Source organism: Erpetoichthys calabaricus, chromosome 3, assembly GCF_900747795.2.
Source record: "Erpetoichthys calabaricus chromosome 3, fErpCal1.3, whole genome shotgun sequence".
Taxonomy (NCBI): Eukaryota; Metazoa; Chordata; class Cladistia; order Polypteriformes; family Polypteridae; genus Erpetoichthys; species Erpetoichthys calabaricus.
Window position 1 is genome coordinate 171980219 of NC_041396.2, and position 25141 is coordinate 172005359.

At 38.5% G+C, this 25141-nt stretch overlaps 1 protein-coding gene across 1 annotated transcript in view; it reads left to right on the forward strand.

Annotated features, from left to right (window-relative positions):
* Positions 1 to 295: 295 nt before the first annotated feature.
* cfap206 (cilia and flagella associated protein 206) overlaps positions 296 to 25141 on the forward strand; it is a 61148-nt gene continuing 36302 nt past the window's right edge. The window contains exons 1-8 of the mRNA XM_028797527.2: positions 296 to 386; positions 875 to 983; positions 15289 to 15372; positions 18863 to 18953; positions 20195 to 20383; positions 22090 to 22248; positions 22468 to 22679; positions 24961 to 25080. Of these exons, the coding sequence (XP_028653360.1) occupies positions 876 to 983; positions 15289 to 15372; positions 18863 to 18953; positions 20195 to 20383; positions 22090 to 22248; positions 22468 to 22679; positions 24961 to 25080 (963 nt within the window). The 5' untranslated portion in view covers positions 296 to 386; position 875. The remainder of the gene's footprint in view (positions 387 to 874; positions 984 to 15288; positions 15373 to 18862; positions 18954 to 20194; positions 20384 to 22089; positions 22249 to 22467; positions 22680 to 24960; positions 25081 to 25141) is intronic.

Here is a 25141-nt window from a genome sequence, read left to right on the forward strand (position 1 = left end):
CAGTGCACTGGCGGAACTCAATGGATGCACCTGTCCTGGTACTTTTAGGCTAAAATAAACGTCAAAAATAAATCACACATAATGTACTAAACGAGCTGCATTGTTAGTTTTAGAATAATGCGATTCAAATAAATATACTATTTCGAACTAAAGTTGCAAGAGTTTCGAATATAAACGCCACAGAGCTACATTGCTTTTAGGAATCTCAGCCCTCTTTGACACCGCCCTCCCGGGGACCCGATCGCCTTCCGGGGCGCTCATTGGCTGTATTTGGACTAATCAGCGGCGAATTTTAGTCGCCATAGCAACTCGATGTTAAACTAAACAAGGCGTGCACCTGTATCCTAGACTAGCTCAGAAGAGGCTTCGCAGATTGCTCAACTAGAGTAAGTGACTTCTGTTAAATATCTTAAGAAAAGTAACAGACAAATAATTTAAGCATTGACTAAATGTAATTCAATGTGTAGTCACGCGCTTCGGCCATTGTTTGAAACTTGAAAGTTCACATTAACCCTTCTCTTGAAGCTTGCAGAGAAAATCGGAGTGCGTGTGATGTCTCGGAGACAGTTTCATGCAACCCTTTCGAAAGCGGCGACATTAGTAAACAGTGTGGTGTCAACCCCAAAGGCCCCAGCCAGATTGTATAAAGCAGATAGCGGCCGTTGCTTACACGAAATACCGGCTGCATTAACGGTGCATGAGTGCACGAAGATCGCCTTCCACTCTTCTTTCAGTTGCGTCTTCTCAGCTCCAGAAGTTCTTAGCATGAGCGCGGATTAAGTTTGTGCACGCTGACATCGTCCACACGTCCAGATGTGGTCGGGGAGTAGGGGGTTCAAGGATAGTTTGTTAACGTTTGCCTTCCTCTTTACAGAATGTCGCACGCACAGGCTGAAAGCGTCATCAAGAACATTATTCGGGAAATTGGACAAGAATGTGCCAGCAAAGGACAAGCGGTTTCTGAAACACTCGTTGCATTTATTGTAGGTATATTTTACATTTTCTTTGGGGAAGAATAAAGTGTTGGTTGACTCATAAAGTGTTTTGTTTCACTTCCATGTACAATGTCATTAAATAAAGGAAAATGTAGAAATGAATGGGCCAAATAACAGAAGCACAGTTGACCACAGCGTAAATGGCTTACTTCTACTGTAGACTTTAACTGAAACTAATTCTTATATTACAAGGTGTTGTACAGTGGCGGCTGGTGAAGTAAATGTGGGATGGGGCACAGTTTTTGGGGGTACAAACTGAAGCACACGTATCTATTATAGAGTGCCTTTCAATTTATCTATTATATAGTATCTTTCATATCCACCAAACTAGTTATTCCACATGATCTCATGTTCCTCATCATAATGTGAATGAACAGCTTTGCCTGTCCAGTACCAGACCCATAGGACAAATCCAGGCTAAAATGTATTATACCCTTTCCAACAATCCCAATCAGATGCCACCTTTCCCATTTCTACTGTGCTCCAAAACTTCAGACTGTAACATCGACAGCCCCTTTATTCTTCCCATAACTCGCCTTATAGATACGGAATGGAACAGGTGCACCTGCCACCGAAATTTTATACTACACCTGTCTTTAAATTGCCCAGTCCTCTGCCAACTTGCCCAGTTTCCCATTTTGCCAAAACCTACACCATAATGTATACACCCCCACCTCTGTAATCTTCCAATAATGTGGACTTCTATCTGTCTTATGAACACACCCATAGCATAAATCCAACCAAATCTTATTCTACCTCTGCTAATAGAGTGCCCAATCCTTGGCCATCTCCACTGTATTCCAGAAATCTGCATCATACAATCACTAGTCCTCTGATTTTTCTCAAGTCTTGCATCCCAGTTTATCATTTACCACACCCACAGAGTCACTCTCACCCTAATTCTATTTTGCTTTTGCTGCCAGACTGCTCTGTCCTTTGCAAGTTTGCTAGGCATACCTCACCTGGGCACAAATTCACACTGTAAGATCCATTGATCCCCACATCTTAAAACACCTACCCCCCCCCCCTTCCCCCAACCTGTTTTGTACTACACCCACAGAACAAATCCAACCTAAATCTTGTTCTGCCTTTATGATCAAGATACCTATATTTTCTTGAAAAGGTCCGAAAATATCTCAATTACTTTCTACTTAAATTGAGTCATTTCACTAAGCCTGCCAATACAATTTAGCTTCATATGAATGTCTACATCTGTATTTCCCAACCTTTTTTGTTTGGTGGCACACTTTTGGTAAGAAAAAACATCCCAAGACACACCACTGTCTTACTAACCACAAATACATTATATCTGATACAAGTGCTCAACTTCCCGAAATGTAGGGTCTACTGGAGAAACTGGTAAAAAAAAAAAGGAGCTCTGAGATCAGTTTTCAGAGATTCGGCACTTAGTGAGCACTTCGGTGGCATCTCCAAGCTGCTTCTACCCTTTGCCTGCCCCTCTCTGTCTTAGATGTAACTCATATGCCCACTCTCAATTGGTCCTGTGAGACTCGTGGGTGACCACACACCCAGGCAGATGGACTCTAGCAGCCTGGAGAAGCATCCTAAGTGCTGTGTCTGTGACATAGCGATCACCTAGTTGCTTTTATGTCAGCTTCTCCAGGTAGTCCTGTCCTTCTCAGACAGGTCTCAACCACCCAAGGAAGTTGTCCCTCTCAGGTTCAAACTCAAGTGGGCTACACTATTATTTCTACAGCACACCTGGGTAGCTCTCTTGGTGCATCACTCTGCCACAATACACTGGTTTAAAAACAGTGGTCTAGTTGATGGTTGCTTCTTTCATACTGCTTACATTTTTCAGAAAGATATTTTAGGTCTTTACAGTGGATGAAAACAATCAAAATGTAAGTTTTAGTTGAATTATTCAGAAAAGAGTGGGATAAAATTCCTCCAATGTGATCTGATAGACAGATATTGAGTTATAGGAGGTGTTAGATTGCAGTCATTTCAGCTAAATGGACATTATGTTCAGACTATATAATGCACTAGCAACACCACATCTGGAGTATTGTGTGAAGGTTTTGTCAACATGCTACAAAAAAGACATAGCAGCACTTGAAGCTGTGCAGAGGAGAGCGACGCTTGGATCTCAGGACTTAAAGATATATGCTACTCTAACAGACTGTGATATAGCAGGTCCGCGGCTTGAAATGGATGGCCAATTTCTAAATAAATAATCGCCGCATTCGCGGCTTAAAGAGGGGGCATGGTAGTGTGGTCGCAGTGGTTCCCAGGCGTGATGCGGGCATGGGAATTTCCGCACTGAAGTGCACAGGTGTGGGATTGCTCGTGTCCATAACTGATGCCAGGAGCTGCTAATTGCCGCACCTCTATACCACGTCCCCATTATAAATAGGAGGAGGGGAGACAAAAAAGAAAAGAATGGAGGGTAATGGAAAGAGGAAGGCAGGAGGTACAGACAGCTGGTGTGGGAGTGAGCAAGGCAAGCACAACATCAGTGAAATCCATTTAGTCTTAAGCAGTTGACATGGTGTGGGAACCTATGCTTGGTTCTGTAATTAGCCATTTTATATTTTAGACTGTTTTTTTGTCAATACAGCAACAGGCTGAACCTCTTTCCTGGAGACATGGGTGGTTGCTTATCAGTGCTATTTGCAATACTTTCAAACTGAGAATTATTTGGGTATGCTTGGTCTCTGTGAATCTTTCAGAGATCTCATGTTTTAAATCTTTTGATACTTTTAGTTGTGCTCCATCCCTAAGATACAGTGGATCTGCCTGCCTAAGTCTATACTCTACATCAACAGAAAAAGTTGGGAAAGGAAATGGTTCTGGCTTCTGTGTCTGTCGCTCCGGGGATGAGTGCGAGATGATCTCTCTATCTGCTGTACTGATGGTGTCACTGGAGATTTAATCAGACATTGAGACAAGGATTAGCTCAAGTAGAGTAATGATTCTGACTGCTGTTTTTTCTGGAAGATCTTTTTCTATCACATCGTATAGTTTGTGATCAAATTCAGGATCATTGTATTGCAGACTGCAGTTTTTCTTTATGGTTTCTTATCAAATCCTGTACTGTAGCAGGCCTTGTATTCAGGATGACCTTTCGTATATTCACCTCTGTAAGAATGACCCTCGAGGTCACCTTCTGGTGTGCTGTTTATCTTGGGAACAAAAATTATAATTAGCTCATTAGAAATATGCATGTCCTTAAGAACAGTTGCTTGCTGAGCCATTGTTAAGTTGTTGGTAGAGTGTCACCGAGTGGTTGCTAGAGCCAGTGGTGGAAGAAGTACTGTACAGTGGAACCTCGGTTCACGAACGTCTCGGTACACATACAACTCGGTTTACGGCCAAAAAGTTTGCTAAACTTTTGCCTCGGTTCACGACCACACACTCGGTATACAAACAAGCCAGTTTCCCTTTCGGTTTGTACATGTTCAGTCTCTCCCTGTGCATGTCCTGTGCAGCAAGCGAGCGAGCAAGAAAGAGAGAGAGCACGACACACACACACACACGCACACACACCCACACACACACACACACACACACACACACACACACGCACACACACAGAGGCAGCGCGGGCAAGAGAGAGACGCAGACACACAGGCAGTGCGAGAGAGAGACAGACGCACACACACAGGCAGCGCGAGTGAGAGAGCTGGACGCATTAAGGTAGGAAGGCAGTTAAAGAATGCACTGGGCTTGATTTTGTTTTCACTTCTTGTTTCCAGAGATCGGTTCATAGCATGCATTGTTGCAATGTTACTTTTCTTGGTGGTTTATTAAATTACGGATTTTTTCAAATGTTCATTTTTTTTCCCCTGTGCTTAAAACTCATTAAAAAAAAGTGTTTGCAGCGAGTGGTTCGTAGCGTGATTTGTTGCAATGTTACTTTTCTTGGTGGTTTATTAAATTACAGATTTTTCAAATGTTCCTTTTTTCCCCTGTGCTTAAAACTCATTAAAAAAAGTGTTTATACAGCGATTGGGTTGCAAGGTTATAGTGCGAACTGCTGTAATGTTACTTACTTGTTTGCTTGTGGTTGGTTTTTAAATAAAGTTCGGATTTGTTCATATGTTCCTTTTTTTTCCCCCTGTGCTTAAAACTCATTAAAAAAAAGTGTTTATACAGCGATCGGGTTGTAAGGCTATAGCACGAACTGCTGCAATGTTACAGAGAGAGAGAGCGGGCTCGCGTGCTGATGAGAGAGAGAGTGCATGCAGCTGAGAGTGAGCGAGCCTGCACGTGCAGCTGAGCAGGGAGCCTGGGTGTTTGTGTCAGTGTTATTCAATGTTTTTACATTAGTTTACTATTACACTGTGCATTCTATGGTGTAATTAACTATAGTTGTGCTTAAAAATCTTTAAAAATATATATTTACATACAGTTCGTACGGTCTGGAATGGATTAATTGTACTTACATGCAAACCTATGGGGTAAATTGCTTCGGTTCACGACCAAATCGGTTTACAGCCAGAGGTTTGGAACAAATTATGGTCGTGAACCGAGGTTCCACTGTATTTAAAATCCTTCACTTTAGAAAAGTACTAAAAACACTTAAAAAAATAAAAAAATACTCCACTACAAGTAAAAGCCTTAGTCGTACTTAGTTGCATTCCACCACTGGATAGAGCCTCACTAGTATTTGATAAATTTCATTGCACCTTTTTGTTGGCAAGAAGTATGAAAGGAAACTTTCAATAAATAAATGTTTGTGTGACAGTGGTGAAGTGCATTTAAGAAGACGTTTAGCACATCTATGAAAGCTGCAAAATGTGACCATTTGGGCTTACATTAAGACGCCATCAAGAACCATATTGCTTGGATTAATGGGAGCAATCACATTTGTGGATTTTAACACAGAATATAATGCAAGAGTGTCACTATTAAATTGTCTCCAAATTTGTATGCTGGAAGAGGGAAAACATCATTAAGCTCCTTTAATTGCACCACACACAGAGAGGGGTTAATGCTGTTACAGAGTTCAAAAAATCTGAAATGCTCATGGTGCCATTCGGTCATTGCTTTGCAGACAAACAGGATCTCTGTTTTGTCTTGGTAGAGTAATATATTGCTGTACTTTCCCCTATTGTATTATTAATATGTAGCCTTTGTCAGAATGCCTCAGATATCACAGACTTACCACTGTTTATAAGGTACTAGCAAAATACCCGCGCTTCGCAGCGGAGAAGTAGTGTGTTAAAGAGGGAATGAAAAAAAAAGGAAACATTTTAAAAATAACGTAACATGATTGTCAATGTAATTGTGTTGTCATTGTTATGAGTGTTGCTGTGTTTTATATATATAAAATACACACACACACATATAAACATATATATACATACACATATACACATATATATACATATCTACATATATATATATATATATATATATATACATATACACATCCACATATCAACATATATATATATACACATATATACACACACACACGCTTTATGGGTGATGATTGTTTTACTCTTTTTATCTTTATTTTATTTTATTGTAGAATCAAGTCCTATCTGCGCACAGCAGGGCAGCCGTGGGCGGATGCGTATGGTGTATTCACTCCATGTTATCGTGCATTGCGCTGTCAGTGTTATTTTGATAAAAGAATTTGAACAACATATAAGAAGCGTATAAATTATTAAACAGTAAAACATTAACATTTAAGAAGTAAAGTTACATGAAGTACTACTGCAGTGCCTTCGGGTATACCTCATTTTTTGCTTGCCCATTACATGCTTAAATGTATAAATTTTTTGGTGCACCTACCCGAGAACACGCGACATATAACCGAGCGTGGGAGAAGCATGGATTTTAAACACGCGTTGAGTTCATCTGCTGGTCTCCCTCGTGGAATAACTGGTAATGTTTGACTAAAATCTACAGCGAGTAAAACGACATTACCTCCTATTTTTTTTTTACGATCTCTGAGATCTTGCTTTTTTCGGTTCAAGGCTTCATAAGCTCTTTTATGTTGTATGGTGTACTTATCCCAAACCATCATCTTTGAATGTTGCAAGAGTTTCGCCTTGTATGTAGATCGGGGTAATTACATTCATTGCATTCCTAGTCTGAATCACAATCTGATTGTATGGGTGGTTACCTGGCACTGTAGGGTTGCCACCCGTCCTTTAAAATACGGAATCGTGCCGCGTTTGAGAATGAAATTGCGCGTCCCGTTTTGAATCAATACTGGACGGGATTTATCCCGTATTTTTTTTATCATTTTTTTTTTAAAGCAGCGTCTCATGCAAATCATGCCACACGCATTTTATGAAGATGCCTCCTTTCCTACTTTGGATTGGGTAATACTTGATGTCATCGTTAGTTTGATTGGTGTTTTTAACTGTCCAGTGAGGAGGGCGTGTCTTTTAAGTACAGTCTGCAAAGTGTTGGCACTGAGATGTGGCGTCAGCGCCATAGTTGAAGCCCCTAACGTTGCGGTGAGCAAGTCAGCTAACATCCGCCATGTGCCGTCTTTCAGTTGCGAGAAGCAGATCATAGAATGGTTGAAACTGTTGCCCCTAACGTTGCGCCACGGCGTGTGGTTAGTTTATACCTCGTGTCTTCTCATTAAACTTTTATCTCGCTAATATGTTATTGCAATCCGCAGCGGGAGCGTTTCTATAAACTTAATTTAAACTTACGTTTTACACCGTGCTTTGTTTCCCTTATGAACATGCTTGTATGCTTAACTCGCTCCGTTCTCAATTGTTTAATTAATTTTTTGCTCTTCGCTGTTTGCGGCTGTTCCTCCATTTCCCCCTACTTCGTTCTTTTATCTCGCGAATATGTTATTGCAATCCTTAACGGGAGCGTTTCAATAAACTGATTGAAAATAGTTTTGCATTTACCTTTTTAGTAAAAGGCGAGCTTTTAAGCCTGAGAAATCACCCCGTAAATGCACACGTTTAATTGGACATGTGTTAATATGTATGGTTACACAGTATTAAAAGACAGTGAACAACGTCAGTTACCTTTCTTCCCGCGTTTGATAAAAGGTGAGCTTTTAAGCCTGAGAAATCACCCCGTAAATGCACACGTTTAATTGCACATGTGTTAATATGTATGCTTACACAGTATTAAAAGACTGAAAAATTAACGTCATTTACCTTCGTTCCCGCGTGTGACTCGTGCTGTAAATGTCTTCCTTGTTTTTAGTTCACGTGATTACGTAGGAGGCGTGATGACGCGATACGTGACTCCGCCTCCTCCATTACAGTGTATGGACAAAAAATATGTTCCAGTTATGACCATTACGCTTTGAATTTCGAAATGAAACCTGCCTAACTTTTGTAAGTAAGCTGTAAGGAATGAGCCTGCCAAATTTCAGCCTTCCACCTACACGGGAAGTTGGAGAATTAGTGATGAGTGAGTCAGTGAGTGAGTGAGTCAGTCAGTGAGGGCTTTGCCTTTTATTATTATAGATTATAGTATATAACTTATCCCCACCTTCCCTCCTACATCTATAACCTCAGTCAATTAGGTGTACTAAAAGACAAGCAGAAGTTAAGTTACAACTTAAACAATATATTATTGATAATATTCATAAATAATAACAATATGCAAAGTACATTTGAATATTGGCAACCATACAACCTGATTAAATGGTGATGTGTAGTTTCAGGCGGCACACAGACTTGTTAGTTACTTAAAAATGTCTCTAGTTAAAGCATCATTCAGCTTTCCTCAGAACAGGCTGCATTGCCTGCCTCAATATGGCTGTCGAGTTGTGCTCTCCATTGTGTTGTCTTCTTCAGTTCATGGTGTGATGGTCTTCATCAGTTTGGTAAGAGAGATACTTCTTCATCATCAGAGGTTGGTAAGAGAGACAGAATGTGGTTGAACAAGCAGATTTATAGATTCTTTGTCCAACCCCTAGAGCCAATAGGATGTCATGATACTTAAAAGCTTCTGATCCAAGCCAATTCCAAACAGCCGTACTTCAGACCAATGGGGGAATACAACATTTTAAAACCTGCCACCCCCAAGACCATATGTTAAGGTAACCTGGCTTCCTTGCGGGGGTTTAGCAGAGAAACACTTGCCAAACTGGTTTAAGGCACATCCCCCCCATCTCTATCGTAAAATTCAAAGAGACCCATTCCTAAAGGGGGGAAAACATGAATACTTCTCACTAATGTAACACTAAATTACATTGCTTTGCCTAAATTACAAATAACGACATACAAAATGTTTATCAAGTTATATGCAAGATCTTACATCACAACAATCTCTGTGTTAATTGCCACTATTTATTTGATCTGCTTAAATTTAGGAAGGCCTGAGCATGAACCAACAGAGAGTATCATATCAGCACAATATTGAATTCCATCTAAAAAGATTGATGATGCAACAAGAACTGTTGCAGGCTGAAGAATTCTCTGGCAGAAAATTGTTGGACATTCTCAGAGTAAGATTTGATTGATGCTGTAGTAACCTTGTCCAGTTCAACTGAGGGCTTGAATAATGGACTGGCAAGGTATCACTTAAGTGAAAACCCAGCAGTTGGACATGGACATGGGTTCCAGACTTCAGGCAGTCATTAATTGGAAAGGATTTTCAACCAAATACTGAAAAAGATCATTATATTTATGATTATATAGTTTGTCCAAATACTTTAAAAGCCCCCGGAAATGGGGAGCTATGCGGAAAAATGGCTGTCATTCCTGAATGGCTCATACAATATTTTTGGTAAACTCCTTAAATTAAAGCTGAAATTCTACACTTCAATCACATAATGATGGCTTTATTTCAAATCCATTATGGTGGTATACAAAGCCAAAATTATTAAAATTGTGTTACTGTCCAAATACTTATAGACCTAACTGTAAGTACATTAATGGGTTTAAATGTGCACAAGCATTCTTGGTGTAAGCAAGGAAATGGCACAATTCTACTGTATCTCCCATGGTTTAACCTGTAATGTTTTAATAGTCACACAAGGAGTCCCTCAGGGCTCTGTCCTTGGTCCTCTGCTTTTCTGTATTTATATGCTTCCCCTTGGCCATATTATCCGTAGTTATGGATTGGGTTATCATTTCTATGCAGATGATACCCAGCTCTACTTCAATGTTAAAAGTGGAACTTCATCAGAGCTTTCTCAGCTCACAACCTGCCTTAGTGAAATTAAAACCTGGATGGAGCAGAACTCTTTAAAATTAAATTGCAATAAAACTGAACTCCTGCAAATTGGGACTAAAATGCAACTTAATAAAATGAGCTCCTTCCCAGTCCATCTTGGCAGTGATCTCATCAGACCTGCCTCTACTGTAAAAAATCTTGGTGTCATTTTTGATTCCTCCCTCACTTATTCCACCCACATAAATCACATTAAGAAACTTCCTTACTTTCACCTCCGTAACATATCCCGTGTTCGCTCCTTCCTCTCCTTCTCTAATGCTGAGAAACTTGTCCATGCTTTTATCACATCCCGCATCGATTATTGTAATTCCCTACTGGCAGGTGCCCCTTCTAATCTTATATCACAGCTCCAGCTTATTCAAAACTCAGCTGCAAGAGTCCTTACTCAAACCAGCAGCAGCGAGCACATCACACCCATCCTGCTCCGTCTTCACTGGCTCCCTGTGTCCTACAGAATCAAATATAAAATCCTACTAATAACCTACAAAGCTTTAAATAACCTCGCACCAAACTACATCAGTGACCTCCTCCATCACTATGTGCCTGCCCGCCCACTAAGGTCCTCTGATTCTGGTAATCTTGTGCCCCTCACTAATCTACACTCTATGGGTGACAGGGCCTTCAGCTGTATAGCGCCCAGACTCTGGAATGACCTACCAAAATTAATCAGGTCAGCTGACTCCATGAATTCTTTTAAAAAACAACTCAAAACTCATCTGTTCAGGAAGGCTTTTAGCTCTACTTGACTTATTACCTTTCTCTCAGTTTACTTCTCTGTCAAGATGCCAATGTAACCTGTATGTGTGTGCTAGACCATCAATTATGTTGTCTGTTTTTTTTCAGAATTTACTGTCTTAATCTTCTTTATTTATTTATCTGGTTTGTACAATGCTATATACTGTATATTCTGCCGTTCTCTATTATATTCTGTAAGTGCCTTGAGCATGGGAAAGGCGCTATATAAATAAAATGTATTATTATTATTATTATTATTATTAATAGGTAACCCCTTTTCTCACATATAAACCTGCAGTACTTGCACTTAAACTGCATCTTCACAAGAACCAAAACCAAACAAAAAGAAACTTTTGGCTCAGCAACAGTTGTAGTTACATTAACTTGATGAAAAATGTTAACTCACCTTTGTTAATGACTAATTAATGGTCTCTACCTTTGAGAAGTTTGCAGAGTTACTGCAATAAATACAACAAATCACTCATGTGAAAACTGTAACACCATTTTGAATCAGTATGCTACCATATCTAATAGACATAAGCTAGTGTTAGCCAAAATCATACACAAGCATATGTGCTAATGTTATCAGCTATGAACCAACAGAGATGATAAGAAAATAAAAAAACCCTAATGTCAGTACTTTATCTCTGTGCTACCTTAAGCGTATAGCTAACTTGTTGTCACTGCACTGGTTATTTTCAATCAATCATTTTTCCCCGAAAGCAGTGATGTCAGATTGAGCAGATCATTTTCATTACAACTACAACTTTGATCCTGCCCAGTTTGATGAAAAAAATCACTGAACAACAGCCTTTCAATTATTATAGAAAAGCACAATCCATGAATTACACACGTACCAGAAAATATAAAAAGCATCAAATTCTAGTCAAATAATGAATAAATAAAGTGTAGTTTTTATGATTCTTGTATATGTACTGACGTGCACGAAAGGAAAAAAAAAACCATAACATCTCCCTCTTTCCTTTTCCTGCCAGGAACCACATCCGGATTCTTTTTTCTAATTCATCGGTGTTTGAGTGATAAATCACAGCCACAACAACAATTAATAGTCTAATGGTTTTCAATAAGTGTCAACATCTTGCCTGAAGAAGGGGCCTGAGTTGCCTCGAAAGCTTGCATATTGTAATTTTTGTAGTTATCCAATAAAAGGTGTTATTTTGCTTGGCTTTTCTCTAATAAACACAAGAAAGTTAACACAGTCATCATGCTTGTTTACGGATTCATAGTGGCGGATGATGATTTCTAACTCTTTTTTGCGCATATTAATACATTCACATTTGTATTTATTTGCTTAGAAGACGCTTTACCCAAAGTGACTTACAAAAGAGGTAAACTATTGGAATATTACTTGCTTGTAATAAACATCAATAAAAAAATTGAGTAACATTAGGCTAGGGAATGTTTGTTGAGGTGCAGCACGGTGGCGCAGTGGTAGCGCTGCTGCTGCCGCCTCACAGTTAGGAGACCTGGGTTCGCTTCCCGGGTCTTCCCTGCATGGAGTTTGTATGTTCTCCCCGTGTCTGTGTGGGTTTCCTCCGGGCGCTCCGGTTTCCTCCCAGAGTCCAAAGACATGCAGGTTAGGTGGATTGGCGATTCTAAATTGGCCCTAGTGTGTGTTTGGTGTGTGGGTGTGTTTGTGTGTGTCCTGCAGTGGGTTGGCACCCTGCCCGGGATTGGTTCCTGCCTTGTGCCCTGTGTTGGCTGGGATTGGCTCCAGCAGACCCCCGTGACTCTATGTTTGGATTCAGCGGGTTGGAAAATGGATGGATGGATGTTTGTTGAGCAAGTGTAATTGGATGAGTAACAAAAGATGATTGCTACAAGTGAAAAGATGTAATAACTCATACATTTACAATCATAGATTACAGTCAATAAAGCAATTAACCTTTAACAAATTAACCAAGAATATAAAGTATTGCAGAGCAAAGTTTTTTTTTTCTTCATCAATTCGATAGATATTCACAGAACAGATGGGTCTTCAATCGCTTCTTAAATACATTGAGGGAGTCATGCAGTACTGATGGAGGTGGGCAGCCCATTCCACCAACTAGAAACTTCACAGAAAAAGAGTCTGGATGAAGACTTGATGCCATGTAGAGTTGGCATCACCAGACTCTGTTCCCTAGTAGACCTGAGTGGGTGAGAAGGAGTATAGCACTTCACCAGTGCCTCCGTATACTCAGGTGCTGACCCATTGACTACTCTGTAGGGAAGCAGGGATTTTAACTTAATGCGTACTGCTACAGGGAGCCAATGTAGTGACCTGAAGAGACAAGTGACATGTGCCCGGTACTCCTGCCAAAAGCAACAAGACCAAAGCCTGCACCAGAAAATGTGCGGCATACTCTGTCAGATATGGTCTGATCTTGTGGATGTTGTGCAGCGTGAACCTGCATGAACGAGTAGCAGCAGAAATGTGGTCAGAAAAAGATAGCCGCTTGTCAATTACCACCCGAAGGTTGTGTACTGACTTGGCAGGTATAGGAAACAGTGAGTCAACCCATACAGAGATGTCCCAATGACATTATAGCATTTTGCTAAAAGAGAACTCCATGAGATTATTTGCGCATGCAAATGCGGATTATTGATAAATCAGGTTTCTGACTTAATTGGGTTATTCACCTTAACACCGATTATATGTGTGCATGTAAACACGCTGACTGTTAATATCAGAGTCCAGACTGCAAGAATTCCTGCTGGTGCCGGCAAGTCCTCTAGTGACAGTCCACATAGCCCTAATTCAAAATGTTGCATGTATATTTGTGTAGCAGGCTTTTTAGTGACACTTAGATTGCAAACTCCTTGCTCACATTATATATGTTAGCATAAATATACAAACCCGCCCAATATGCACTATACTAAAGCAATCCAATATTTCACTTCCTGCCCGAAGGTATTTTTGCCCTCCAAACCGAATCTAAAGAAAACCATTTGGACGGGAATTTGCCCAGTCTGACAATACTGCCAGAAAGATATCTACAAGTAGTTCCTTTACACACTCACCACTCCACTTGGTGTAATGTTGCTTTCAAAAACAAACAGCTTTCAAACTAAGCAGCAATGCAGAACAAGCGGGCTTTTCACACAACTCGGCACTCACAGTTCTTAGACCTGTTGCTAGGCAGAATTTAGAATAGTTATCTCCGCTTAGCATGATCATTACACTTCAGATTTCAGGTGAATATTGAAAGCAACTAATCTAATATAGTTATGGGGACTTTTTTTATAAAGCATGAAAGAAATATTTAATTAAACTCAAAAGTTTAATTAAAACCAAAATCCAGGTTTACAGTGGGAGGACATTCATGAAAAGTGAGAGAAAATACATTTAAGATGAAAGCCAGGAAGACTTTTTCAAACAAGTGGTTATGAAAATCTAGAAAAATGACTAAGTCATGTGTTGAAGCAGAAATCTTGACAGTTTTAAAAAAAGTGTTTAGATGAGATTTTGGGACAACTTAGCTGTTAGCTAACCAGACAAGCTTTACGGACGTAAAGGGTGACGTCAACATTTGTCAGCATCTTATGTACATTTCTCATTTCAAAATGATTGCTAAATGACCTAACTTTACGCTTCTGATATGTTCATAAAGTTCTTCATTGGCCTTTGTCCATGGGAACTGAATGAATGAACTTTCTGACATTTTGTTTCTTTTTATGAGTGACATGTTCTTGTACAAGTACTACTTGATAGACTACTTGTGCACACCTGTTTAAAAATGTGATTAAAGCAGACATTTTTCCACAGGTATGAATATTTAAGTATTTGAAAAATGTTCACAGATTCTAATGTTTTATAAATAAGCTTTTTGTTGTGCCTAATCATATTGACTTAAACATATTTTGAAATAAAAAAAATACTTTTAAGTCTTTGTATAAATTGGTGTGAATATGGAACAATGCAGACATTATTCTTTTAATGAAAATTTAGTTAAGAATTGAACAAAACATGTAATATATATATATGCTGTACGTAAAACACAAAATGAGTTATTAATTTTAATGAAATGTAAACAAACTTACATTTAAATAGTTTAATTCTGGCTTAGTATAATAAAATTATTATTTTTCTGAAAAGTAGGCTGGCAAGCTTAATTTAATTATCAGTCAGCTCGTCATAAACAAATTGAATTTGCATTTGTTAACATCGGCCTTTATCCTTGGAGGTAAAGATTTCAATTTGTTCTCATTTTTTGTTATCTATATTGCGTTGATGCAAGCTTGACTTATTTTTGGGTAGAGAAATTCAATTGACATACCTAGTAATTTAAGTATTTTCATTATGGTTTGAGACTTTGTAATATACCAATGCAAGCTAATAAATCACTTTTAAAAATTTAGGATTTGAAAATTTAAATTCTTTGAGTCTTTCTGAGCTTTTTTTAACCCCATACAGGTAAAAGCTGTTGTTCTGGATTCAAGAAATGAATTTAATGTTGACCGAACCCTTACAAAAAATGATGTCCAGAAACTCATAAAGGTAACATTTTGACATTAAAAATGAGGCATCAGTGAATGAATTCTTTGTGTACATCACTTTCAAAATACATTATATCTATTACATTGGCCTCTGAAAATCCCTACATTTGTTTTATGAATCTGCTTTCTTTCACAAGGGGCCTGTCCTAGCTGTTACAGGCTCAGTATATGACCAGGTCTGAATGGAATAGCAGTCCATTGCATGGTACACTCATTTTGAAATGCCATGAACATTATTTCTCTATCTATGGGATTTGGAAGTAAACTGTGAGACCTGGAGAACACGTGAAGATGTGCAAAGCCATGTTGTTGGAGCAGTGACTGACCAATACTAAACTGTTCCACCAGGCCACTCCTCTGTAAGAATCAGTACTATTACAGATTTTGGTTGAGTTCATCCATAAATAAGGTCATTAAATTTCATGTCAATGTCTTTCTGTTTTGTAATGAGCAGTATTTGTGTTTCAATATTATTATAGCAGTTTTCCCAGTGGATTATCATGTTCTTTCATGTGTGACTAGTAAATTAAGTCCTTTAGATAGCACCATTTTCATGGTCAGGTTTGCAGGACAGCCTGTTTCTGTTAACAGTAGAACATTCTCAAGAGAATTCTACATTCCTTCTGACAAAGTAGAACTATTTAAGTTATTTTGAGGTTTTCTATATATCTGTAGGATTAACCTTTTTGGGTGAGGGGGTCAGTGTGTAACCACAGTGGTTCATCTGCTAATGCTGCTCTAGCCTGTGTCCAGATTGTGGCACAGTTAGGGGCAATTTTCCTTTTAGTCCTTCAGTTTCCCCTTACATCTCAAAGACATGCCCATTGGGTTAACTGGTTGATATATGTGCTACTGTATAAACTGGCATCACATTCAGTATTGGCTCCACCACCCAATGTAAGATGAAAGCTTCATCCTAGGTCTTAACTTCAGCTTCACCAACATGTTCTGTTATGTTGTCCACAAAACTGTTGCCGCTGCATAGTTCATTGGTCAATCTTATAATCACCTCTTCCTTCAGTTACAAGAATTTCCCTGAGGTACCTGGACTTCTGCAATTGGTGAAGCTATTCGCCCTTATCTGAGGAGAACAGCCAGTCTTTTCCAGGGGATGACCATGTCATTAGATTTGATGGTGCTGATTTTCTTTCTAACTACATCACACTTACTGTAGCCGCGAACTGTACCAGTGTTGATGAGTGGTTACAACCTGATGAAGACAGCATTATCTGCAAAGGCACAAATGCAATTCTTAAGTCCCTAAAGTGGATACTGTCCAGTCCTCAGCTGTGCCTTGATATCCTGTCCCTAAAAGTCATGAAGGCAGGAAGAAACAAAACTCACCCCAGCAGAGTCTAATGCCTACACTGAATAAACTTGACTTAATGCCATTTATGCAGACACAATTATACAGGAGCATAAATGGCATGTAGTAGTGGCCCAGAAACCCCATAGTTTTGAAGCATCTGTCTCTGGATTATACAGGGTTTTCCACATTTCTGATCAGATCTCATGCCTATCACGTCCTTGCCAATGTGCAGCTTTTTATCACTGCACTGACCTCAGCCACAAAAATAATGCACATTTGTATTCAAGGCTTTTAGCACAGACTTCTCCAAGAAGAGCATATCCACTAGGCTTAGATCTTTCTCAAAATGTTCCTTCCACCTTTTGACAATATCCACATTTCTGGACAGCATTTCCCAGCTCTAACTTAGAACATCCTGAGTGATGTGCCATCTACCCTTCCTAAGTTATCGAATGTTTTTCCAGAACCTGTTTATTACTATTGTACTGTCCTCTACTCGCACTTAAGCCATTGCTGTAGCTGCTGCCATTTTGGCTTGCAAGTAAATCTCAGTCAAGTCTGGTGACCCTCCTACTAACATTGGATGGATATCCTCTTTCTTCAGCTTGACAATTGTCCATACTGCTATTGTCTACCAACAACGTTACTTCCATAATAAGTGTCCACAACTTTCCAGCCACAGTTCCCTGCAGTTGCCTTCTCTACTGAGGTCTTCAACACTGATCCTGACATTGCCTGAGGTGCCAAATAAGCTTTCCCAGAAGTTCGAGCTGAAGTCCTCAAACTGAGGCATCTGCTAGTTCTTCTCAGCAAACTATTACTACTCAATTGGGCTTTCCAGGTCTGATCAAATGGTTCTTCATCCATCTGAACCAGTTCACACCCCAACAGGGGATGAACTGACAGGTCAACATCTCTTTTTCCTGGAGTGTCCAGAACATAAATCATTAGATCAGATGACACAACTATTATGTCAATCAATGACTATTTCTCCTAGGTACTCTGGTGGCAGGTACACTTATGAGTATCCTTGTGCTCAAACATGGAGTTTACTATTAGCACAGGAATCCAATTACAATTCATCATTCAGTTTTAAATCAGGCAAGCTGTGCCTCTCAATATCATTGAAGTCTCCTAATGAATTTGTAGATGTTACCTTTTTGAGCACCAAATCCACGTCATTCCTTGGAGAAGACCATTCATTAACGGATTCTAAATGTATACAATATACTGTATAAAACAAAATAGATTTGGTTTAGATGCAAGATGAAAGAAGTCATCTTAATTTAAAATGATAAATCTTTTTTACTTATCAATACAAAATGTATAATAAAGGTTAATTTCACTGGTAATAAGCAGTTTTTCCTTTTTTGCCTGAGTAAATGGGAGGTTTATATAACTGTACAAGGGTCACAACTACAACTATATCTACTTTAATGTGCTGCTGATGGCATTCTTATCTGCAGAGATATTTTCTTCTTTAATCTCAGTGTTAATGTTGTATTATGAAGGGGCTACAAGTGGTGTAGAAGGTTCATGTTTAAGTACTGTGTGAGAATGTGGTACAATATCTTCTCATGGAAATACTCAACTCCTAATGACTTCTGTATGAATATGAAAATCCTTCATTTGAGAAGGATTAGCAACATTATGAAGAGTTTGGCCACAGTGTACAAAAGTTTTAATTATTGTTTATGCATATCATTTTTACATCTCATGTTAAAGAGTTATGTTTGTGGAATGCTATCGTTTTATTATTTATCAATGATGTACTGCATGTTTACAAAATAAACTCTAGATTGACTTCATATTCTTTTCTGTTAAGTCCTGCCAAGCATTTGACATCAGAAGTTCCTCCAGTTAGGAAACTATACTTTGTGAATAAAGTAGATCGATCAGTAGGAGTATTGTGAAGCAATTTCTCTGTATTTTATCTTTGATTACATAATTCATATTTGATTTACACCTGGCCAAGATTATATTTATTATATACTGTATACAGTATTTTATATTATTTACACACCTCATAAAACTGATGGATGTTTGCAGCATCACATGGCCTGCCATTAAAAGACCATCGTAGTTCATGGAGCAAATTGATGAGGACTTACATATTAAAAGTATATCTGTAAAAAAAGGTTTCTGCTACACTGCTTAATACTATCTGCTTTTTATCTTCAAGCTCTGTGTAGATAGGCTGCTGGATCAAAAAAGTCCCTCTTTAGACACAATCAAAATGCAGGTTTATTTTGATATGAACTACACAAGCAGAGGTAAGTCATTTTACAATTTCTACAAAAGTATGGCAGTCAATTATGGCCAGTTATGAGCATTCCCAAGCTATAGTCAGACATCCTAACCCAAACATAAGCCAAGAAGACTAAAGCAGAAAACAGAAACGAATTTTATTACAGATATAAATGACAAATTAGAACAGGATACTACAGACAAGGGAACAAAACTCGTAGGCAAAAAGTCTACAGGACCTAACTAAGCAAAGTTTGATTCTCATTGTGTCTGGTAGGGTGGTGTCCACTTGCCTACCTTGCTGTTTCACTGTTTAAGAACAGCAGAGCAAACTTGATGAGAACAGGCCTGTCAGTCCAACAAGCTGTTCAACCCTATTCATTTTAGTCAGGCATCACGCTACATGACTTCAAGTCATGTGCATGCCACACTCACCAACTGCAGTTGTTAGACCATGCTGAACTAAAAATTAAGCACATATCACCACATTCCATATAGAATGCAGCCACAAATATGACACTCTTTACTGACCTTTTTTGTTACTGAATGAGGTGAGAGTTCAGGGTTATTTTGCAACTTGGGTGGTTCAGGTAGTTTCCCTAAATTGTTCCACTTTGAAGATTGCTCATGTAAAGATTTTCATTTACCATTGGTCCATAGCACATGAATGCAGGATTAATAGCCGCCAGTGTAAATGCTTTCCATAATTGTTCAAAAAGGCAATACAACAAAAACCAGTGTTAACAACAATACTCTATGTCATCCACCTTAAGAAAAGGATAAGTGTCGGTGTGTCTGTCCAATTGCTATGGCATCCAAAAGATTGCATTTGGCATCCCAACAGATGGGGCATCACAAACATTAACAGATTTTATGAATTTTTATAAATCCCATACCAAATGGCAATAGCAGAGATATATCCATTGCATAGTGCACTGCAAATGTTGATTATTTAGATTTTAACACATCATAGCACAGCCAGGGCTAAAATAAAGAAACTTCAGCCTTTGTTTATTAAAGATTTGTGGGCCATCTCTTACAGTGAGATGTAGATCATTCTGATCTGAAGTTGAATAGGATATACTTAATCTTTATTAATTGCATACTGTAATTTTGCTAATCTTTTTTGGGATTTTTTTAGAGAATGCTCACTATAAATTGTTTATTGCACACTATAGATGATGAGTATGTGTTTTGGCAAATGTGCTATTTATTTTTTTCTATTGCGGTGCTCAAATTGACTACTCTTTACTGTTGTCTTTCCCAGGTGAGTTTTTGGATGAGCACCATAGTGTCCTGGAGTCCAGAATGGCCCCTGTGAGCAGAGAGATTACAGACAGCCGTGCCCGATCACGTGATGAACTTGAGACCCTCTACCGCAAAATTGTCAGCTTTGTGCTTCTACGTTCTGGCCTTGGGTCACCCACTGATATCAGCACAGTACGAGAGGCAACAGGTTTGCTCTTCTTTAGATATTACCCAAAACATATGTGTTTGACTTATACTTAGTAAGGACAGCATGGTGGTGCACCAGGGAATAAGGAGAGGAGGGTTCATTTTCTGGGTGTGACATGTATGGAGTTTGCATGTCCTCCCCATATTTGGTTGCTCTGGTTTCCTCACACAGTGTAAAAGCATAATGGTTAAGTAAATTGGTGATGATCAATTGGCCCTGATGTGTGTATGTATGTGTTCACCCTGCAATGGCCTGGCATCCTGTGTAGGGAGAGTTCCTGCCTTGTACACAATGCGTGCTGAGAAAGGCTCCAACATCCACACAACCCGGCTCTTGTTAGAAAAATGGTTGAATGGATCGATTATACTTAGTTAGTAATTGCAGGGCACAAAGCATTCAGGTGGATCTCTTGAAATAAGGACATTTCAGAAAAAAATTTAACTTCTGAATTCAAACTTCGAACCTCGGACGTCAGCGCCAGAGGCGATGCCCCTAACGTTGCGCCACGGCGTGTGGTTCGTTTATTTGACAGCATGTAGATCGGGGTAATTACATTCACGGCATTTGTAGTCTGTGTCACAATCTGATTGTATGGGTGGTTAAACGAACCACACGCCGTGGCGCAACGTTAGGGGCATCGCCTCTGGCGCTGACGTCCGAGGGTCGATTCCTGAGAGGGAGTGCAGTGGAGTGTGTACACCTGATGAGCCCAGAATGAGGGCGAAACACGTGTCGTGTACTCTTTGCATTTATTTGACAGTAAACTATTTCAACCATTCTATGATCTGCTCCTCACAAACTGAGGGCACCGTGGCGGATGTTAGCAGATTGCTGGCCAACCACAAGCGTTACCTGGTAGGTAACCACCCATACAATCAGATTGTGACACAGACTACGAATGCCGTGAATATATATATATATATATATATATATATATATATATATATATATATATATATATATAAAACATAGGAAATTTTTCTAAGCTGTAAAATAGATATCATGGTTACATGTAGGAGCAACATACTCAATAGTTAATCATTTAATACTCTCCTTGTCCTGCATCGTTTGGTATTTCTTTTCAGTTACAAATAATAAAAGTTAAAAGACCAAACATGAAGTGAAAATGCCCTTAGCCATGATAGCTGTCATTGAAAAATGAGACCACAAGAATATAATCAATAATTTAAAGGTTGCCATTAAGTTTGAGTAGGAGTTATATTTTTAAGAAGGCAATTAAGTATTAATTTGTTAAAAACTTAAATTAACCTTTAACTGTATTAAAGACACATATTTAAATTATTTTATGTAAGTTTTTTTTTTTAATGTACTGATTGATTAATATATATACTGTAGTACAACTTGGGTAATCATATGATTATAGTAAGTTAAGGCAACCTGGAAAAGGAAAATTATGATAATTGTAATCAACGGAGACTTGTTTTTGACTTTCACATTCTACTTTTATTTAGTCTTTTCAAAGTTGATTGAATAAGACTACCAACTTGTATGTATGTTCACTTGCAGAAGCTCACAAATACAGCCTAAACTTTTTTTTAATCATGTTAGTTCTAGTCTTATTTTTGTGAAGTTACAGTTTTCTTAATCTTAGAAAAATGAAAGAAAAGGTATTAATCTTCCACAAAAGAATATTCTTTAAATTATTGTCATTAATAAGCAGAAGCATACTGTACTTTCCTTTCCAGCTGCTTTACAGAGTATATTCCCTCAGTCTGAACTGGGCACCTTCTTGGGCCTTAATAAAAAGGATAAAGAACGTCAGTTAAATGAACTCACTATGATTGTCACTGGAATCCGCCTCTTCAATAAGGACTCTGGAAAAGGAGGAGAAAGTATTGATAACTGTAAGTTAACTCCATTCCTAGCCTGGATTCACATTTAGTTCTCACTTGTGTGCTGCTCTTAAGCAGTCTCAAGTTCCTAAAATATTTGTTGAAAAAAGTTGGAATGAAGCAATGAAAAAGTGATATCAAAGCAAAATAACTTTTGGTTTTTCTGCAGCTGCTTTTTTGATTTAAAATGAAAGAATGCAGTTTTTGATATTTTTCCAACATAATTTTTAGTGCCAGCAATTTTAAATGAGGCCATCCCAGCAGCCAGTAAACACTATGAAGCAGAGATGAAATTATCTCTAAACCTTGCACAACGCTATACTACCCTGTTGGAGAAGTTAGCTTCTGAAGACTCGGAAAAAGATCAGAATATGCAGACTGACCTGATGAAACAGGCTCTTTATAATGTCCGACAGCATATTGTTTTCTTGCGTATTATTATGGTAAGCTAACAAAATATTCTATCTTTTCTTTTATCTGCCATACATCCTTCCCCAGTACTTTTAATTACATAGCCGAGGTATCTAAGCATATTTATTTTTACATTCTGAATCCTTGAATCTTGTAGTCAATATTATAGATATCATAATAATACTTTGGAATGAGTTTCAAAAAGTCATCTTCAAAATGCATCAGTTTGTTAAATTTTCATGTTCTTAAAATTATAATTATATAGTTATCAGACATTTTTTGATTGAGGTGCTAGATGATGCAGCAACATTTTATGTCCAGAATAGGATTCACAACCAATTACTTGAATTATGTGGCCTAATGATATACAAGATGATTAGTTATGAATAAAGAACAAAAACAAGTGAGTAGCATTATGGCACAATGGTTAGTGCTGCTGCCTCACAATTTCAGGAAAAAAAAACCTGTTATAATCTAGGACTGGATATAACGTGTGTGGAGTTTGCATGGTCTCCACATATCTTCATTTTTTAGGATCTGAGTACTCCAAGTTCTGAAAACATCCTAAAACATGCAGGTTAGGATGTTGGAGGACACTGCTATGAATTTAGGTGCGTATGTCCTGCAATGGTCAGAGGACAGTTCCTGCTTTTTGTCTGATATTGGCAAAATTGGCTTCAGCACTTTATACAATTAGATGGAGGTGTTTCATAGATAGATAGATAGATAGATAGATAGATAGATAGATAGATAGATAGATAGATAGATAGATAGATAGATAGATAGATAGATAGATAGATAGATAGATAGATAGATAGATAGATAGATAGATAGATAGATAGATAGATAGATAGATAGATACTTTATTAATCCCAAGGGGAAATTCACATACTCCAGCAGCAGCATACTGATACAAAAAAAAAAAACAATATTAAATTAAAGAGTAATAAAAATGCAGGTAAAAACAGACAATAACTTTGAATAATGTTAACGTTTACCCCCCTGGGTGGAATTGAAGAGTCGCATAGTTTGGGGGAGGAACGATCTTCTCAGTCTGTCAGTGGAGCAGGACAGTGACAGCAGTCTGTCGCTGAAGCTGCTCTTCTGTCTGGAGATGACACTGTTTAGTGGATGCAGTGGATTCTCCATAATTGATAGGAGCCTGCTGAGCACCCGTCGCTCTGCCACAGATGTCAAGCTGTCCAGCTCCATGCCAACAATAGAGCCTGCCTTCCTCACCAATTTGTCCAGGCATGAGGCGTCCTTCTTCTTAATGCTGCCTCCCCAGCACACCACCGCATAGAAGAGGTCGCTCGCCACAACCATCTGATAGAACTTCTGCAGCATCTTATTGCAGATGTTGAAGGACGCCAGCCTTCTAAGGAAGTATAACCGGCTCTGTCCTTTCTTACACAGAGCATCAGTATTGGCAGTCCAGTCTAATTTATCATCCAGCTGCACTCCCAGGTATTTATAGGTCTGCACCCTCTGCACACAGTCACCTCTGCTGATCATGGGGTCCATGAGGGGTCTGGGCCTCTTAAAATCAATCACCAGCTCCTTGGTTTTGCTGGTGTTCAGGTGTAGGTGGTTTGAGTCGCACCATTTAACAAAGTCCTTCATACAATACATACAATGTACAGATGCGATGGATGTGTGCAAAACAATATATGTACATTTGCATTGCTGTCTTACTAAATTTTCCTGATGACAGCATGTGGCTGTTTTATTCTTTTAAAGTACAGAACAGAAGTCAGTTATGTTTTTGCAAAGTTTGCAAAAGATCTTAGTATTTAGTGTCAAAGATTTTGCTTGAGTTTTCCAAATGGCAGATAGGGTAGGCTAAGGCAGGTAGGATAGGGCAGGTCTGTATTCCATGACTTATAATTTAAATAGCCAGGGGTCAAGAGTAGAAGCTGCCTTGAGTAAGTAACAGAAAACATGTAACAATTATAATACAGAAGTTAGTTCCTTTGTCTAAATTTTTCTTTGTATTCATTATTTTTATTTCAGTCTTACTGTTCAGCAGCACTTTGATGTGGCTTGCCTTTTAATGTTACAAAAAGAAATAAAATTCATTCAATAAAAAGTGTAGTGTGCTAACATTATTCTCTAAATTTGTACTCTTAGTTATTTACTAAAGAACAATCAAAATAACTTCAATTTAAAATCAATGAAAATGGCAACATTTAATTTTATTGTTAATTTATCTTTACATACTGTACTTTGTAAACTGCATGTGTACCATAGCAAGCTAATTACTCTTGCTATTTGTTTTTTTTTTATCTTACTTACCTTCCCCATTTTTAATAGTCTGAGATAATTACATGTGCACAGCAAGTAGAATCACTACAGCAACAGTTTGGAGTGAGGATGGAGCAGTTGAAATCAACAGTGCGCACAAAAACTGCAGTTCCTACTGCTCAAGTGTATGTAAGTATAGAGGTGGAACAAACTACTTCACAATGGTGCAGCCATGTATTTTACTTTGCTA